This window comes from Oncorhynchus keta, chromosome 22 (assembly GCF_023373465.1).
Source record: "Oncorhynchus keta strain PuntledgeMale-10-30-2019 chromosome 22, Oket_V2, whole genome shotgun sequence".
Classification (NCBI taxonomy): Eukaryota; Metazoa; Chordata; class Actinopteri; order Salmoniformes; family Salmonidae; genus Oncorhynchus; species Oncorhynchus keta.
The window spans coordinates 27,724,943-27,744,809 of record NC_068442.1 but is presented as its reverse complement, the minus strand read 5'-3'; the positions used below and the strand labels follow the sequence as shown (position 1 = coordinate 27,744,809).

Sequence of the window (19,867 nt, the reverse complement as noted above, 5' to 3'; positions counted from 1 at the left end):
CAATTGAGAACACCCGGTCAGGCTGTATCACAGCAACTGCACCGCCCTCAACCGCAAGGCTCTCCAGAGGGTGGTGCGGTCTGCACAACGCATTACCAGGGGCAAACTACCTGCCCTCCAGGACACCAACCGATGTCATAAGAAGGCCAAAAAGATAATCAAGGACAACAACTACCCAAGCCACTGCCTGTACACCCCACAACCAGGGTAGCCTAGTGGTTAGAGTGTTGGACTAGTAACCGAAAGGTTGCAAGTTCGAATCCCCGAGCTGACAAGGTACAAATCTGTCGTTCTGCCCCTGAACAGGCAGTTAACCCACTGTTCCTAGGCCGTCATTGAAAATAAGAATTTGTTCTTAACTGACTTGCCTAGTAAAATAAAGGTAAAAAAATAATATATATATATATATATATTTTTAAAAACCATCCGGAGGGCAAGGTCAGTACAGGTGCATCAAAGCTAGGACAGAGAAACTGAAAAATAGCTTCTATCTCAAGGCCATCAGACTGTTAAAAAGCCATCACTAACACAGAGTAGCTACTGCCTACATACAGACTCAAATCATTGGCCACCTTAATAAATGGATCACTATTCACTTTAAATAATGCCACTTTAATCATGGTCACATATCTTACATTTCTTATCTCATATGGATATACTGTATTTTATACAATCTATTGCATCTTGCCTATGTCACTCGGTCATCGCTCATCCACTATTTATATGTACATATTCTTATTCCATCCCTTTAGACTTGTGTGTATTAGAGAGTTGTTGTGGAATTGTTAGAATACTAGCACTGTCAGAACTAGAAGTACAAGCATTTCACTACACTCGCATTAACATCTGCTAAAAATGTGTATGTGACAAATAAAATGTAATTTGCGCTAAGTGGGTCTATCATTTGCTTTTCAACAGGACAATGACCAAAAACACAGCTCCAGGCTGTGTAAGGGCTATTTGACCAATAAGGAGAGTGATGGAGTGCTGTATCAGATGACCTGGCCTCCACAATCCTCAGACCTCAACCCAATTGAGATGGTATGGGATGAGTTGGCCCACAGAGTGAAAGAAAAGCAGCCAATAAGTGCTCAGCATATGTGGGAACTCCTTTAAGACATCTGGAAAAGCATTCCAGGGGACTACATCATGAAGCTGGTTGAGAGAATTGCAAGAGTGTGCAAAGCTGTCATCAAGGCAAAGGGTGGTGACTTTGAAAAATCTACAATAGAAATATATTTTGATTTGTTTAACACTTTTGGTTACTACATGATTCCAAATGTGTTATTTCGTAGTTTTGATGTCTTCAATATTATTCTACAATGTAGAAAACCGTAATAAAGAAAATGAATGAGTAGGTGTGTTTAACTTTTGACTGGTATTGTATAGAACACAATAAAATGTCCCAGCAGTAGGGCTAAAGCATCAGATTTCTCTAATCACTGACCTTTGTGGATAAGCTTGAAAAAATAAAAAACAAGCATAACAAACTAATGAGGAACCTAATGATGTGTATATTGAAATGACTGGGTTTATGAGAGGCTGCTTGTTGCTCTCTCCCTCCCCCGATCCAGGATATTATCTGCAGGTTGGTTCCTGATGGCACCCAGCCAGGCATTATGTGTCTGTTTTATCTGAGAAAGCCCCTAAACACACACAGTTGAAGTCAGAAGTTTATATACACCTTAGCCAAATACATTTAAAAACTCAGTTTTTCACAATTCCTGACATTTAATCAGAGTAAAAATGCCCTGTCTTAGGTCAGTTAGGAATGTTTAAGAATGTGAAATGTCAGAATAATAGTAGGAGAGGATGATTTATTTCAGCTTTTATTTATTTCATCACATTCCCAGTGGGTCAGAAGTTTACATACACTAACTTAGTATTTGGTAGCATTGCCTTTAAATGGTTTAACTTGTGTCAAATGTTTCAGGTAGCCTTCCACAAGCTTCCCACAATAAGTTGGGTGAATTTTGGCCCATTCCTCCTAACAGAGCTGGTGTAACTGAGTCAGGTTTGTAGGCATCCTTGTTCACGCACGCTTTTTCAGTTCAGCCCACAAATCTTCTATAGGATTGAGGTCAGGGCATTGTGATGGCCACTCCAATACCTTGACTTTGTTGTCCTTAAGCCATTTTGCCACAACTTTGGAAGTATGCTTGGGGTCATTGTCCATTTGGAAGACCCATTTGCGACCAAGTTTTAACTTCCTGACAGATGTCTTGAGATGTTGCTTCAAAATATCCATATCATTTTCCATCCTCATGATGCCATCTATTTTGTGAAGTGCACCAGTCCCTCCTGCAGCAAAGCACCCCCACAACATGTTGTTGCCACCCCCGTGCTTCGTGGTTAGGGTGGTGTTCTTCAGCTTGCAAGCCTCCCCCTTTTCCTCCAAACATAACTATTGTCATTATGGCCAAACAGTTATTTTTGTTTCATCAGAGCAGAGGACATTTCTTTGTCCCCATGTGCAGTTGCAAACCGTAGTCTGACTTTTTTATGGTGGTTTTGGAGCAGTGGCTTCTTCCTTGCAGAGCGGCCTTTCAGGTTGTGTCGATATAGAACTCGTTTTTACTGTGGATATAGATACTTTTGTGCCTATTTCCTCCAGCATCTTCACAAGGTCCTTTGCTGTTGTTCTGGAATTGATTTTCACTTTTCGCACCAAAGTACGTTCATCTCTAGGAGACAAAACGAGTCTCCTTCCTGAGCGGTATGACAACTGCGTGGTCCCATGGTGTTTCTACTTGTGTACTATTGTTTGTACAGATGAACGTGGTACCTTCAGACGTTTGGAAATTGCTCCCAAGGATGAACCAGACTTGTGGAGGTCTACAATTATTGTTCTGAGGTCTTGGCTGATTTATTTTGATTTTCCCATGATGTCAAGCAAAGAGGTACTGAGTTTGAAGGTAGGCCTTGAAATACATCCACAGGTACACCGCCAACTGACTCAAATTATGTCAATTAGCCTATCAGAAGCTTCTAAAGCCATGACATCATTTTCTGGAATTTTCCAAGCTGTTTAAAAAGGCACAGTCAACTTAGTGTATGTAAACTTCTGACCCACTGGAATTGTGATACAGTGAATTTTAAGTGAAGTAATCTTTCTGTAAACAATTTTTGGAAGAATTACTTGTGTCATGCACAAAGTACATGTCCTAACAGACTTGCCAAAACTAGTTTGAAATTCAAAGAAATTTGTGGAGTGGTTGAAAAACGAGTTAATGACTCCAACCTAAGTGTATGTAAACTTCCGACTTCAACTGTGCACACGTGTCCCCTTCCTTCCCTTCCATTCTCTCTGCCAGCGCCTAAACAAAGACCCACTACATCCCTTACAGCCATTCCCTTCTCCAGCCCTCCACGTCTGCTTGACTCTTATCTAACACTTCCACTAAATGAAGAGATTTGTAATTATAACCCAACTGTTTACGACTCATCTCAGTACTGACCTAGTCAAGCCCCCTAGTCATTGTTCATTGTCTCAAAGTCCATGGGTATGTTTACAACACTGGCCATGAGGGACTGGTTTGGAAAACTGAAATAATGTTCTTCAAATCTCCACAGCAACAGGACCTGACTAGAGTGTGACCACACCTAAAGTGAGGGGAAATCACGCAACAGACACTTATGGACGTCCCCTAGCCACAGCACTGAACACTGAGGTGTCCGTGTCCACACACCACCCCTGGGAACAGCTGGTCTACCTCAACACTACCAAAGATGGATCTGTGGGGCCGGCGTCCCCCCCCACAGACCAAATTATACCACATTAATTTGGACATGTCGTGGGAGACCACCTGGATGATAACAAACTGCAGTCATCCCCCTCGTCCACAAACCATAGGCCTATATAGACCAACACCAGGGACATAGACAGAATGTGGCCAGAGTTATGAGGAGGAAGAACACTATCATTCTCCAACTCCAGGGCTTTCAGTTTCATAATGGACTCCACGAGAAGGAAATGGAGGAACGTTTTCTTCCCCCTGTTCAGGGCAGTGTAAGGCACATCCAACTTCAGCCCTGACAAAAAGGACAATGTGAAGCCAAATCAAAGGAATTTAGCCTCAAACAGAGAGATAGAGAGGGAACATATATTGAGGGTGTAAGAAATAACACAGGCTGATAAAACACACCCACAAAATGAAAACTAAACATTCACAATCAATGGGAACACACACTGGTGATGGTTAAATGAGAAGTAACATTTTACAAAATGCTTCACATGGTGTGAAATACTACAAAACCCAATACAAGCAGCGAGTGACTGACGTTTGACTCACCACCATTCCAAAACAAGAGTAACACTATGGACAAAACTAACATCCTGTACTTCAAAATTCCATCGTAGCCTAGAACAAAATAGAACTATAATATTTGTATAAATTGTCAAGTCCACAAGCCCCACTTTAAATCAGATTAAAGGGGAAAAGGTACCTCCATATCCACTGTACATCTTTTTATCGATATGTGGCTTCCTCTCAGTGTTGACCACCCAGACCTGGAGATGGTTCTCCTTGGGTTTAATGAGAACCACCTTAAAGAGATAGACATAGATAGATAGATCCACAGAAGGAGATCCAGCAGCGTCTACTAGTCTGAAGTTTAATCTCTGGCCCCTCTCTCAAACTCAGAGAGAGAGCGAGAGTAGAGCAGAGGCGCTGCCGCCAGGAAATGGGAAGGCGGTCAACCTCCCTGCCAGCAGCCCTCTCCTCCTCCTTCTCTTGCTTCCTCTACTCTTCCCTAACTGACATCACACTCTTCCTGCCTCTCCCAGCAAGACCAGCACATTGTTTCCAACTCGTAAATTGCATGTACAGTACCAATCAAAATTTGACACACACCTATTCATTCAAGGGATTTTTTTTACATTGTAGAATAATAGTGAATATATCTAAACTATGAAAACACATATGTGGAAGCATGTAGTAACAAAACAAAATACATTTTATAGTTGAGATCCTTCAAAGTAGGAACCCTTTGCCTTGACAGCTTTGAACACTTTTTGCATTCTCTCAACCAGCTTCATGAGGTAGTCACCTTGAATGCATTTCAATTAACAGGTGTGCCTTGTTAAAAGTTAATTTGTGGAATTTCTTTCCTTCTTAAAGCGTTCGAGCCAATCAGTTGCATTGTGACGAGGTAGGGGTGGTATACAGAAGATAGCCCTATCTGGTAAAAGACCAAGTCCATATTATGTCCATCATTACTTTATGACATGAAGGTCAGTCAATATAGAACATTTCAAGAACTGAAAGTGTCTTCAAGTGCAGTCGCAAAAATCCATCAAGTGCTATGATGAAACTGTCTCCCATGAGGACCGCCACAGGAAAAGAAGACCCAGAGTTACCTCTGCTGCAGAGGATAAGTTCATTAGAGTTACCAGCCTCAGAAATTGCAGCCCAAATAAATGCTTCAGAGTTCAAGTAACAGACACATCCCAACATCAACTGTTCAGAGGAGACTGCGTGAATCAGGCCTTCATGGTCGAATTGCTGCAAAGAAACCACTACTAAAGGACACAAATAAGAAGAAGAGACTTGCTTGGGCCAAGAAACATGAGCATTGGACATTAGGCCGGTGGAAATCTGTCCTTTGGTCTGATGAGTCCAAATGTGAAATTTTTGGTTCCAACCGCTGTGTCTTTATGAGACACAGAGTAGGTGAACGAATGATCTCTGCATGTGTGGTTCACACTGTGAAGCATATAGGGGGAGGTGCGATGGTGTGGGGGTGCTTTGCTGGTGACGCTGTCAGTGATTTATTTAGAATTCAAGGCACACTTAACCAGCATGGCTACTATAGCATTCTGCAGTGATATGCCATCCCATCTGGTTTGCGCTTAATGGGACTTTTTTTTTGTTTTTCAACAGGACAATGACCCAAAACACACCTCCAGACTGTGTAAGAGCTATTTGACCAAGAAGGAGAGTGATGGGTTGCTGCATCAGATGACCTGGCCTCCACAATCCTCAGACCTCAACCCAATTGAGATGGTTTGGGATGAGTTGGACCGGAGAGTGAAAGAAAAGCAGCCAACAAGTGCTCAGCATATGTGGGAACGCCTTCAAGACTGCTGGAAAAGTATTCCTCATGAAGCTGGTTGATAGAATGCCAGAGTGTGCAAAGCTTTCATCAAGGCAAAGGGGGGCTTCTTTGAAGAAACTCAAATATATTTTGATTTGTTTAACACTTGTTTGGTTACTACATGATTCCATATTTGTTATTTCATAGTTTGTCTTCACTATTATTCTACATTGTAGAAAAAAGTTTAAATAAATAAAATCCCTTGAATCAGTCGGTGTCCAAACTTTTGGCTGGTACTGTATGTAACTAACATTTGTGTTCTCTACTACTGCCATTACATATCATGAATAGGACCCCAAAATAGCTTTGAGTAATAAACTGTGGAAACTCAAGAGACCCTAAGAAAAGAAAATGTTAACATCTCAACTCTGCCCTTAATATTTTTCCTCATAATCACAACTGAAGTCTGAAATAACACAACGAGAGATGATCCTTATCAGCCTTGAGTCATTCATCCATGACAAATCCCTACCGGTCTTAGCATGCCAGACTGTCTATCGATGTTGTAAACGGTTTACAAGAAGTACCCAGACACCCCAGAGCATGATGCACCAAACGGGAAATGAACGCTCATAACCCCCTCAGAAACACTGTTCTTACTTTATATCGTCATCATAGATTCTGAGGCTCTTGCGTGCATAGTCTCCCTCCGCAAGACAAAAACATCTAGTAGAACTGCTTTTTGTCGGCTCAAGCCTCTAACTAAAATGAGTCACTCCGTGAACCTTGTGATCAGGTCAAACTTGTGTGATGACCCCAAGTCTCATTCTTAACAGTGCACCTTGAAAATGTTTAACAGAGGACAGGACTGGCAAAAGGGACTTGAGAACCTAGCTGCAAGCTTATGATCATGCTCAAGGTGACACTGCTCTAGTTCAGGTACTTAACCTGATTAGGTATATGGCTGCACTTTACGCTGAGGAATGAAAGTTGTCAATAATAACCTACAAGGGACAGCAGTCACTGTCAGCAATATGCCATCAGAAAAACAGCAGGATGTTAGTCAAACAGTTGCAACAACATGCTGAAAATCAGTGACTAATAAATCAGTAGAGCACAGAGTCTGATGAAGGGAAGTGAGAATAGATGGGTATATGCAAATACAAACAGCTTGTAAGACTGGTTTACGCAACACTGTTTCTCATTGGGCTTTTCCCCATAACCCAGGCCACTGCCTTTCTCCTGGAGGCTGACTTGTCTTTAATGTCTTCGACATCACGCACACGCAGGATATTAGTCAAACAGTTGCAACAACACACACACCTCCTTCCGTATGCGCTGCACATTTACAGGGAGAGGAAAGCCTTAATCGACATGTTAATCCAGCAGCTTCAGATTTCACTCAGATTAAACTCAAATGACTTTCATGTGTTCCACTTAGATCCAAAATGTACCACTTCCTTACACACATGGGGAGACTTGTGTTGGTTTACTACAAAGACACTGTCAATAAACGTGTTCACCCATCCACCACCGCGACTGTCACCAAGGGTTTCTAACAGGTCCTGACATGATCAACCTCTGCAGAATCCCATTCTGCACGCTAGAATGTGCAGGAGGACTAGCTGACATTGATACTCGATGACAGTGATTGGCTGAGTAGCTTCTTTGGCGATTAGTAGTTGGTCAGATCCAGTAAATGGAGTAAGCGAGGCAGTCGAGGTGAATCAAATCAAGGTCTGTTAACCACATCAGATCAGCTCATTAGCATCAAGGGGAAACCCCACACCGAGTCTCAGCCTGGCTGACCAGGAATCAACAAACACCAAATAAACATTGGTCTACACAATGAAACCGAGTGTAACAAGATATCAGGGGGATCAGCATCCAACGTACGAAAGACACATAATTCTACATCTCTTTTAGAGCACTTCTATTCAGTGCACAGAAACACATACACCAGGACATACACTACATGATCAAAAGTATGCGGACAAACATCTAATTCCAAAATCATGGGCATTAATATGAAGTTGGTCCCCCTTTTGCTGCTATAACAGCCGCTTTTGCATTGCTCATCCAAATATTTATACATTCTTATTTCCATTCCTTTAGATTGTGTGTATTGTTAGATATTACTGAACTGTTGGAGCTAGAAACAAGCATTTTGCTACATCTGCTAAACACATGTATGTGACAAATACAATTTTATTTAACAGCCTCCACTCTTCTGGGAAGGCTTTCCACTAGACGTTGGAACATTACTGCGGGGACTTGCTTCCATTCAGCCACAAGAGCATTAGTGAAGTTGGTCACTGATGTTGGGAGATTAGGCCTGGCTTGCAGTCGGCATTACAATTTATCCCAAAGGTGTCCAATGGCGTTAAGGTCAGGGCTCTGTGCAGGCCAGTCAATTTCTTCCACATCGATCTCGACAAACCATTTCAGTCAAACCATTTCACTCACTTTGTGCACGGGGGCATTGTCATGCTGAAACAGGAAAGGGCCTTCCCCAAACAGTTCTATGCACAGAAGTCTGGAATGTTATTGTATGTTGTAGCATTAAGATTTGTTTAACACTTTTCTGGTTACTACATGATTCCATATGTGTTCTTTCATAGTTTTTGATGTCTTCACTATTATTCTACAATTTAGAAAATAGTAAAAAATAAAGAAAAACCCTTGAGTGAGTAGGTGTGTCCAAACTTTTGACTGGTACTGTACATGTAGGTAAAGGGGCAAAGCAGACTGCACCATTTTCTTGTTTTTAAAATGTATGGCTAGCCAGGGGCACACTCAAACACTCAGACATTATTTACAAAAGATGCATGTGTTTCCTGAGTCCACCAGAGGCAGTAGGGATGACCACTAGTTCTCTTGATAAGTGCATGAATTGGACTATATTCCTGTCCTGCTAAGCATTCAAAATGTAACGAGTACTTTTGGCTGTCAAGGAACATGTACGGAATAAAAAGTACAATATTTATTTTAGGAATGTAGTGAAGTAACAGTCAAAAATATAAATAGTAAAGTACAGATACTCCAAAAATACTACTTAAGTAGTACTTTAAAGTATTTTTACTTAAGTACATTACACCACTGCCCAGAGGCTTCTGTTCCTTGGCGTGTTATAGAAAAGTCAAAAGGTGTCATCAAATAGATTACAATATTAATTATTTACTGGAATGACTACTACATATTTTTGCATTGGTGTTTCGACAAACTATAGCAGGCCTGGGCAAATATTTTCCATGGAGGGCCACACTAAAATATATTTTTGCCATCGAGGGCCAGAATCATATTGCAGGATTATACATCATGTGTATGACTGTGCTGACAGATATCTACTGTAAACACATCCAGATATGCTACAAATTTTACCATGCAGAGAAATAAACCATATCCATGTTCTCCTTTTGGTAGGAGGGAAAAGTACACTGTGCATTCAGCACAACGGACAGAACTCTCGTTTGCGGGTATGCACAAAAACACAAGAAAGAGAGAGCTCAACATTACATTTAAATTACTCAATCAGCATGAGTAGTGAAGTATCTGATGGGCATTGACTAGAGTAGTGAAGTCAGGTACAGTTTCTGGTGTCGCTATGCGTAGGATTGCTGAGAGGTGAGAGTCAGTAAGAGATGATTTGTGCCTTGACTTGTTATATTTCATCACTGACAATGTCTGGGTCAACATATGTACAGTTGAAGTTGGAGGTTTACATAAACCTTAGCCAAATACATTTGAACTCAGTTTTTCACAATTCCTGACATTTAATCCTATTAAACATACCCTGTTTTAGGAGACCACTTTATTTTAAGAATGTGAAACATCAGAATAATAGTAGAGGATGATTTAATTCAAATTTGATTTCTTTCATCACATTCCCAGTGGGTCAGAAGTTGACATGCACTCAATCATTATTTGGTAGCATTGCCTTTAAATTGTTTAACTTGGGTCAATGTTTCAGGTAGCCTTCCACAAGCTTCCGACAATGAGTTGGGTGAATTTTGGACCATTCCTCATGACAGAGCTGGTGTATGTCAGATTTGTAGGCCTCCTTGCTCGCACACACTTTTTTCAGGGCTTTGTGATGGCCACTCCAATACCTTGACTTTGTTGTCCTTAAAGCCATTTTGCCACAACTTTGGAAGTATGCTTGGGATTATTGTCCATTTGGAAGACCCATTTGCGACCAAGCTTTAACTTCCTGACTGATGTCTTGAGATGTTGCTTTAATATATACACACAATTTTCCTGCCTCATGATGCCATCTATTTTGTGAAGTGCACCAGTCCCTCTTACAGCAAAGCACCCCCACAACATGCTGCTGCCACCCCTGTGCTTCACGGTTGGGATGGTGTTCTTCAGCTTGCAAGCCTCCCCCTTTTTCCTCCAAACATAACAATGCCAAACAGCTCTATTTTTGTTTCATCAGACCAGAGGACATTTCTCCAAAAAGTACGATCTTTGTCCCCATGTGCAGTTGCAAACCTTAGTCTGGCTTCTTTATAGCGGGTTTGGAGCAGTGGCTTCTGCCTTGCTGAGCGGCCTTTCAGGTTAGGCCATTACAGGACTTGTTTGTAATGGATATAGATACTTTTGTACCCGTTTCCTCCAGCATCTTCACAAGGTCCTTTGCTGTTCTGGGATTGATTTGCACTTTTCGCATCAAAGTACGTTCATCTCTAGGAGACAGAACAAGTCTCCTTCCTGAGTGGTATGACGGCTGCGTGATCCCATGGTGTTTATACTTGCGTACTATTATTGGTACAGATGAACGTGGTACGTTTGGAAATTGCTCCCAAGGATGAACCGGACTTGTGGAGGTCTACATTTTTTTTCTGAGGTCTTGGCTGATTTATATTGATTTTCCCATGATGTCAAGCAAAGAGGTACTGAGTTTGAAGGTAGGCCTTGAAATACATACACAGGTACACCTCCAATTGACTCAAAAAAATGTAAATTAGCCCATCAGAAGCTTCTAAAGACATTACATAATTTTCTGTAATTTTCCAAGCTGTTTAAAAAAGGCACAGTCAACTTAGTGTATGTACACTTCTGACCCACTAGAATTGTGGTAGTGAATTATAAGAGATGTCCTAACCAACTTGCCAAAAAAACAATAGTTTAACAAGAAATTTGTGGAGTGGTTGAAAAACAAGTTTTAATTACTCCAACCTTAGTGTATGTAAACTTCTGACTTCAACTGTATGTTAACATTGTTGTCATCTGATAGGGAACAGACTAGTAGTGTCGGAAGGTGGGTGGGATTATTGTCATCTGATAGGGAACAGACTAGTAGTGTCGGAAGGTGGGTGGGATTGTTGTCATCTGATAGTGAACAGACTAGTAGTGTCGGAAGGTGGGTGGGATTGTTGTCATCTGATAGGGAACAGACTAGTAGTGTCGGAAGGTGGGTGGGATTGTTGTCATCTGATAGGGAACAGACGAGTAGTGTCGGAAGGTGGGTGGGATTGTTGTCATCTGATAGGGAACAGACGAGTAGTGTCGGAAGGTGGGTGGGATTGTTGTCATCTGATAGGGAACAGACTAGTAGTGTCGTAAGGTGGGTGAGATTGTTGGTGGGTCAGGAGGAGTAATTTTCCCTTGAAAGCTTTGACAAGGCTGTACATCTGAATTGCAAAAAGGCCCTTCCCTTGTAGTTTGGAATTCAGATCACTCATGACGGCCATGACGGTGAAGGCAAAATCAGCCAACCATTCTTTATCTCGCAGTTGAGAGAAATCCACATATTTTCCTTTCCTTTGCAAAAACTCAGCAATCTCAGATATCAGGTCCCACAACCTTTTAAGCTCCTTCCCGAAACACAGCCATCTCACGTTTGTGTGGTAGGGAAGATCTGCATGACCAGACTCGGTATCCTTCAACAGTGAGACAAACTGCCTGTGGTTTAAAGATTTTGCTCTTATGAAGTTTACCACTGTGGTGACTGTATCCACAACATGGCTCATTTTTAGAACCCATTTACAGAGCACCTCCTGATGAATAATGCAATGCAGGAAAATAATTATCTGATCTGGGTTCAGCTCAGCTACTTGATCTTGTATCCTTTTCAAAAGGATACAAGTTTTTTCCTGTCAAGTTTGGGCACCCATCAGTGGTCACACTAGATAACTTTTCATTAACTTCCTCCAATAAATCTTTCCCTGTGGTTGTGCTCTTCATTGACTGCACTGAAGCCAGCTCCTCTGTCATTTCCTAGTCTGGGGTTATGCCTCGTAAGAATATCAACAACTGCATTGTGTCACGTGCATCACTGCCCTCATCCAGGGCCAAGGAGAAATAGGTGAAATCCTTTACCGTGTCTTTCAACTGTTGTTCCCTATTCTCTGTGACGTCCTCAACACGCAGTGTCACTGTTCGTCTTGACAGGGAGACATTTTCAAACAGCTCTTTCTTGTCGGGGCAAAGTATTGCTGCAGAGTCAATTAAACATTCTTTAATGAATTCGCCCTCAATGGCTTGCTATGTTTAGCAATTTTGTGGGACAGTACGCAGCTAGCTCTCGCAATTCCGTCGTTTGCTGATTGCAGTTTTGTGAGAAGTCCTTGCTGCTTTTTTCAACTGAGAAAGCAACTTTTTCGATACACTTGCCCTCTGTTCAGAAGACATATTCCTATATTTCTCTGCATGCTTCGTCTGGAAGTGTCGGGACAAGTTGTAATCTTTTCTCTTTTTGTGCTCTTCACACACAGCTTTCCCTGATACCTCAACAAAGAAATATTTCAATGTCCACTCTTACTGGAACATCCTATATTCATAGTCTACTTTCCTTTTCTTTGAAAAACTTATTTTTGTGCAATTTCTAGCTAGCTACTATTTCTAACTAACGTGTGTTTCAGCCTGTCTGTCACTGTGGTATTTATACGTGCCTTCAAAAATAAAATGTCCCACAAGCGGTGGGAGTTAAATCATTACACAGGTGAGAATTTATTGGGATTTTCATTTGAATAATAAAATACGTTTTTCAAAACTTTATTATCGAAAAGTCTTTGTGATCTGAGCATGATTCCGCCGCGCCACATTGAAATCAGGTCCCGGGCCCCATACCCAAACCTGCGTTACAGCATACTCAGTAAATGTGTGGAAAGATACAGAAATGCATGAGAGCTAATCTTAAATAGCATTCATACTATCCAATATGGCATAATACATTATTCTTAGTGTGTAAGAAACCATTTATATCAGATCCTTGGTCTAAGAAGGGTTTTTATACTTTGAAAGACATCTTCAATGTGAATGTACTCCTCAGTTTCCAGGAAATTAGCCAGAGTTTTAATGTCCCAGGGGGTGGTTGAATTCGTAATGTGGAAAAAGTCAAGGGGTCTGAATACTTTCCGTAGGTACCGTAACTATCCCAGGACAATGTAAGTCATCTGGGTCATACAGAGATAAGATGCCTGGCAACACACTGACACAGGGTTATCAGACGCACACAGGCCTGACAACTGGATCCTGGATATCGATGCATATCCCAGGGGATTTACCCAACTAGCTGTATTTGTTAAGTCTACCATTAATCATTACACCAAACTCACATACACAGTTCAAAGAGTAGGGGGTGAGAAAAACAAAATATATCAGTACTTCCTTGCATTTCCACCTGGGCAATTCTGGAATAGCGCTGAAACTTAATTTCACTTAAAATGTATGCCAAACAAAAACATTGTTTTCAAAGTTTAACAAACCATACAACTTCACATTGGTGCTCATGGGTCCTTTTACATTGGGTCCTTTTAAATTGAAATGACCACCTTAGCACAGCTCAATCTAAGGTGGAGACCCCCACCCCTCCATAGCTTCACTCAACAACAAGCACTTTACTCCCCAAAACCACCCCAGAGGACACGTTCTTTCCATTCTTAACATGCCACTAGGATTCTATTTGTCTCAAACACAGCAGGCATGCTTGTTTTCCACACCCCCTCCCCTGATTCGTAAATCAAAACGAGCTTTACTTATTTAATCTTCTGTTTGAGCAGGTGCCAGGGAATTTCATATGCACAGAGAAAACGACAGGTATAACAGAGGAGCTATACTGGGATTACGTGTGCGCAAACCGTGAACAGGACGTCAGCGCAATATTACCTGCTACCCCAGAAACGTAAACAGATGCACGCGCGGAAGAAGAATTAGCCCTTGGTCTCTTCTGCAAGGAATCTATAGAGTTTGTGTCCAATATGGATAACCATATTTCTCATTACATAAAAAATACAATTCTACAACCATCTGCAGTCAATTGATTAACCTTGTTCAAGGGACACTAAACCAGACAAAATAAAAGCGTGCCTATCTATATAATGAATAGGGTGGGTTGAGATGATTAAATATAAAAGCACTAAACCTCTCCCTAAAAGCTTCACTTATTCTAAAGTTTTACTTGAACGCTAAATGGTTCTCAAGTAGATTAATAAGAAAAGCTCATCCATTGTTTAAAAATGGCCTTTTTGCCATTGTGCAGATTGCCATGTCTCATTTTTGATTAATTGGAAAAATATACTTTGCTACAATTTGGCTACAATTTCAATTTCATCCGCCTGAAAAGATATAACACATATTTAAAAAATATTATGGCTCAACTCAAATGTGCTGGTCGAAAAATTACCTGTATTTGTGGGAAATATGTTTGAAAAGGGTATTTTGTTTTAAATGATATTGTAAATCGGAATGGTAGAGTTGTCTTTCATGGAGTTATCAGGATTGTATGGGAAGGTCTGCTCAATCCAAGAGTACAACCAATTGATTACAGCATTACCCCAAAACTGGAGGAGGCAGGTGGCAACAGGAGGAGGTAGAGAACTGGAATATAAAGGATCAAAACTGGAGGAGGTAGAGAACTGGAATATAAAGGATCAAAACTGGAGGAGGTAGAGAACTGGAATATAAAGGATCAAAACTGGAGGAGGTAGAGAACTGGAATATAAAGGATCAAAACTGGAGGAGGTAGAGAACTGGAATATAAAGGATCAAAACTGGAGGAGGTAGAGAACTGGAATATAAAGGATCAAAACTGGAGGAGGTAGAGAACTGGAATATAAAGGATCAAAACTGGAGGAGGTAGAGAACTGGAATATAAAGGATCAAAACTGGAGGAGGTAGAGAACTGGAATATAAAGGATCAAAACTGGAGGAGGTAGAGAACTGGAATATAAAGGATCAAAACTGGAGGAGGCAGGTGGCAACGGGAGGAGGTAGAGAACTGGAATATAAAGGATCAAAACTGGAGGAGGCAGGTGGCAACGGGAGGAGGTAGAGAACTGGAATATAAAGGATCAAAACTGGAGGAGGCAGGTGGCAACGGGAGGAGGTAGAGAACTGGAATATAAAGGATCAAAACTGGAGGAGGCAGGTGGCAACGGGAGGAGGTAGAGAACTGGAATATAAAGGATCAACTGGAGGAGGTAGAGAACTGGAATATAAAGGATCAAAACTGGAGGAGGTAGAGAACTGGAATATAAAGGATCAAAACTGGAGGAGGCAGGTGGCAACGGGAGGAGGTAGAGAACTGGAATATAAAGGATCAAAACAGGAGGAGGTAGAGAACTGGAATATAAAGGATCAAAACTGGAGGAGGTAGAGAACTGGAATATAAAGGATCAAAACTGGAGGAGGTAGAGAACTGGAATATAAAGGATCAAAACTGGAGGAGGTAGAGAACTGGAATATAAAGGATCAAAACTGGAGGAGGCAGGTGGCAACGGGAGGAGGTAGAGAACTGGAATATAAAGGATCAAAACTGGAGGAGGCAGGTGGCAACGGGAGGAGGTAGAGAACTGGAATATAAAGGATCAAAACTGGAGGAGGCAGGTGGCAACGGGAGGAGGTAGAGAACTGGAATATAAAGGATCAAAACTGGAGGAGGCAGGTGGCAACGGGAGGAGGTAGAGAACTGGAATATAAAGGATCAACCGGAGGAGGTAGAGAACTGGAATATAAAGGATCAAAACTGGAGGAGGTAGAGAACTGGAATATAAAGGGTCAAAACTGGAGGAGGCAGGTGGCAACGGGAGGAGGTAGAGAACTGGAATATAAAGGATCAAAACTGGAGGAGGTAGAGAACTGGAATATAAAGGATCAAAACTGGAGGAGGTAGAGAACTGGAATATAAAGGATCAAAACTGGAGGAGGCAGGTGGCAACGGGAGGAGGTAGAGAACTGGAATATAAAGGATCAAAACTGGAGGAGGCAGGTGGCAACGGGAGGAGGTAGAGAACTGGAATATAAAGGATCAAAACTGGAGGAGGCAGGTGGCAACGGGAGGAGGTAGAGAACTGGAATATAAAGGATCAAAACTGGAGGAGGCAGGTGGCAACGGGAGGAGGTAGAGAACTGGAATATAAAGGATCAACTGGAGGAGGTAGAGAACTGGAATATAAAGGATCAAAACTGGAGGAGGCAGGTGGCAACGGGAGGAGGTAGAGAACTGGAATATAAAGGATCAACTGGAGGAGGTAGAGAACTGGAATATAAAGGATCAAAACTGGAGGAGGCAGGTGGCAACGGGAGGAGGTAGAGAACTGGAATATAAAGGATCAAAACTGGAGGAGGCAGGTGGCAACGGGAGGAGGTAGAGAACTGGAATATAAAGGATCAAAACTGGAGGAGGCAGGTGGCAACGGGAGGAGGTAGAGAACTGGAATATAAAGGATCAAAACTGGAGGAGGCAGGTGGCAACGGGAGGAGGTAGAGAACTGGAATATAAAGGATCAAAACTGGAGGAGGCAGGTGGCAACGGGAGGAGGTAGAGAACTGGAATATAAAGGATCAACTGGAGGAGGTAGAGAACTGGAATATAAAGGATCAAAACTGGAGGAGGCAGGTGGCAACGGGAGGAGGTAGAGAACTGGAATATAAAGGATCAAAACTGGAGGAGGCAGGTGGCAACGGGAGGAGGTAGAGAACTGGAATATAAAGGATCAAAACTGGAGGAGGCAGGTGGCAACGGGAGGAGGTAGAGAACTGGAATATAAAGGATCAAAACTGGAGGAGGCAGGTGGCAAAACTGGAGGAGGTAGAGAACTGGAATATAAAGGATCAAAACTGGAGGAGGCAGGTGGCAACGGGAGGAGGTAGAGAACTGGAATATAAAGGATCAAAACTGGAGGAGGTAGAGAACTGGAATATAAAGGATCAAAACTGGAGGAGGTAGAGAACTGGAATATAAAGGATCAAAACTGGAGGAGGTAGAGAACTGGAATATAAAGGATCAAAACTGGAGGAGGTAGAGAACTGGAATATAAAGGATCAAAACTGGAGGAGGTAGAGAACTGGAATATAAAGGATCAAAACTGGAGGAGGTAGAGAACTGGAATATAAAGGATCAAAACTGGAGGAGGTAGAGAACTGGAATATAAAGGATCAAAACTGGAGGAGGTAGAGAACTGGAATATAAAGGATCAAAACTGGAGGAGGTAGAGAACTGGAATATAAAGGATCAAAACTGGAGGAGGTAGAGAACTGGAATATAAAGGATCAAAACTGGAGGAGGTAGAGAACTGGAATATAAAGGATCAAAACTGGAGGAGGTAGAGAACTGGAATATAAAGGATCAAAACTGGAGGAGGTAGAGAACTGGAATATAAAGGATCAAAACTGGAGGAGGCAGGTGGCAACGGGAGGAGGTAGAGAACTGGAATATAAAGGATCAAAACTGGAGGAGGCAGGTGGCAACGGGAGGAGGTAGAGAACTGGAATATAAAGGATCAAAACTGGAGGAGGCAGGTGGCAACGGGAGGAGGTAGAGAACTGGAATATAAAGGATCAAAACTGGAGGAGGCAGGTGGCAACGGGAGGAGGTAGAGAACTGGAATATAAAGGATCAACTGGAGGAGGTAGAGAACTGGAATATAAAGGATCAAAACTGGAGGAGGTAGAGAACTGGAATATAAAGGATCAAAACTGGAGGAGGCAGGTGGCAACGGGAGGAGGTAGAGAACTGGAATATAAAGGATCAAAACAGGAGGAGGTAGAGAACTGGAATATAAAGGATCAAAACTGGAGGAGGTAGAGAACTGGAATATAAAGGATCAAAACTGGAGGAGGTAGAGAACTGGAATATAAAGGATCAAAACTGGAGGAGGTAGAGAACTGGAATATAAAGGATCAAAACTGGAGGAGGCAGGTGGCAACGGGAGGAGGTAGAGAACTGGAATATAAAGGATCAAAACTGGAGGAGGCAGGTGGCAACGGGAGGAGGTAGAGAACTGGAATATAAAGGATCAAAACTGGAGGAGGCAGGTGGCAACGGGAGGAGGTAGAGAACTGGAATATAAAGGATCAAAACTGGAGGAGGCAGGTGGCAACGGGAGGAGGTAGAGAACTGGAATATAAAGGATCAACTGGAGGAGGTAGAGAACTGGAATATAAAGGATCAAAACTGGAGGAGGTAGAGAACTGGAATATAAAGGATCAAAACTGGAGGAGGCAGGTGGCAACGGGAGGAGGTAGAGAACTGGAATATAAAGGATCAAAACTGGAGGAGGTAGAGAACTGGAATATAAAGGATCAAAACTGGAGGAGGTAGAGAACTGGAATATAAAGGATCAAAACTGGAGGAGGCAGGTGGCAACGGGAGGAGGTAGAGAACTGGAATATAAAGGATCAAAACTGGAGGAGGCAGGTGGCAACGGGAGGAGGTAGAGAACTGGAATATAAAGGATCAAAACTGGAGGAGGCAGGTGGCAACGGGAGGAGGTAGAGAACTGGAATATAAAGGATCAAAACTGGAGGAGGCAGGTGGCAACGGGAGGAGGTAGAGAACTGGAATATAAAGGATCAAAACTGGAGGAGGCAGGTGGCAACGGGAGGAGGTAGAGAACTGGAATATAAAGGATCAACTGGAGGAGGTAGAGAACTGGAATATAAAGGATCAAAACTGGAGGAGGCAGGTGGCAACGGGAGGAGGTAGAGAACTGGAATATAAAGGATCAACTGGAGGAGGTAGAGAACTGGAATATAAAGGATCAAAACTGGAGGAGGCAGGTGGCAACGGGAGGAGGTAGAGAACTGGAATATAAAGGATCAAAACTGGAGGAGGCAGGTGGCAACGGGAGGAGGTAGAGAACTGGAATATAAAGGATCAAAACTGGAGGAGGCAGGTGGCAACGGGAGGAGGTAGAGAACTGGAATATAAAGGATCAAAACTGGAGGAGGCAGGTGGCAACGGGAGGAGATAGAGAACTGGAATATAAAGGATCAAAACTGGAGGAGGTAGAGAACTGGAATATAAAGGATCAAAACTGGAGGAGGTAGAGAACTGGAATATAAAGGATCAAAACTGGAGGAGGTAGAGAACTGGAATATAAAGGATCAAAACTGGAGGAGGTAGAGAACTGGAATATAAAGGATCAAAACTGGAGGAGGTAGAGAACTGGAATATAAAGGATCAAAACTGGAGGAGGTAGAGAACTGGAATATAAAGGATCAAAACTGGAGGAGGTAGAGAACTGGAATATAAAGGATCAAAACTGGAGGAGGTAGAGAACTGGAATATAAAGGATCAAAACTGGAGGAGGCAGGTGGCAACGGGAGGAGGTAGAGAACTGGAATATAAAGGATCAAAACTGGAGGAGGCAGGTGGCAACGGGAGGAGGTAGAGAACTGGAATATAAAGGATCAAAACTGGAGGAGGCAGGTGGCAACGGGAGGAGATAGAGAACTGGAATATAAAGGATCAAAACTGGAGGAGGTAGAGAACTGGAATATAAAGGATCAAAACTGGAGGAGGTAGAGAACTGGAATATAAAGGATCAAAACTGGAGGAGGTAGAGAACTGGAATATAAAGGATCAAAACTGGAGGAGGTAGAG

At 42.3% G+C, this 19,867-nt stretch overlaps 1 protein-coding gene across 5 annotated transcripts in view; it reads right to left on the bottom strand.

The window, feature by feature from the left end:
* ripor1 (RHO family interacting cell polarization regulator 1) overlaps positions 1–19,867 on the bottom strand; it is a 133,125-nt gene that overhangs the window by 42,660 nt on the left and 70,598 nt on the right. The window contains exon 1 of one of the 5 annotated variants that reach the window (XM_052474968.1): positions 4,447–4,635. The exons of 3 other annotated variants lie outside the window; for them this stretch is intronic. In XM_052474968.1, the coding sequence (XP_052330928.1) occupies positions 4,447–4,465 (19 nt within the window). In that variant the 5' untranslated portion in view covers positions 4,466–4,635. Of the gene's footprint in view, positions 1–4,446; positions 4,636–19,867 lie in introns of those variants that run through there. One more of the 5 variants, XM_035798638.2, reaches the window with a different exon arrangement.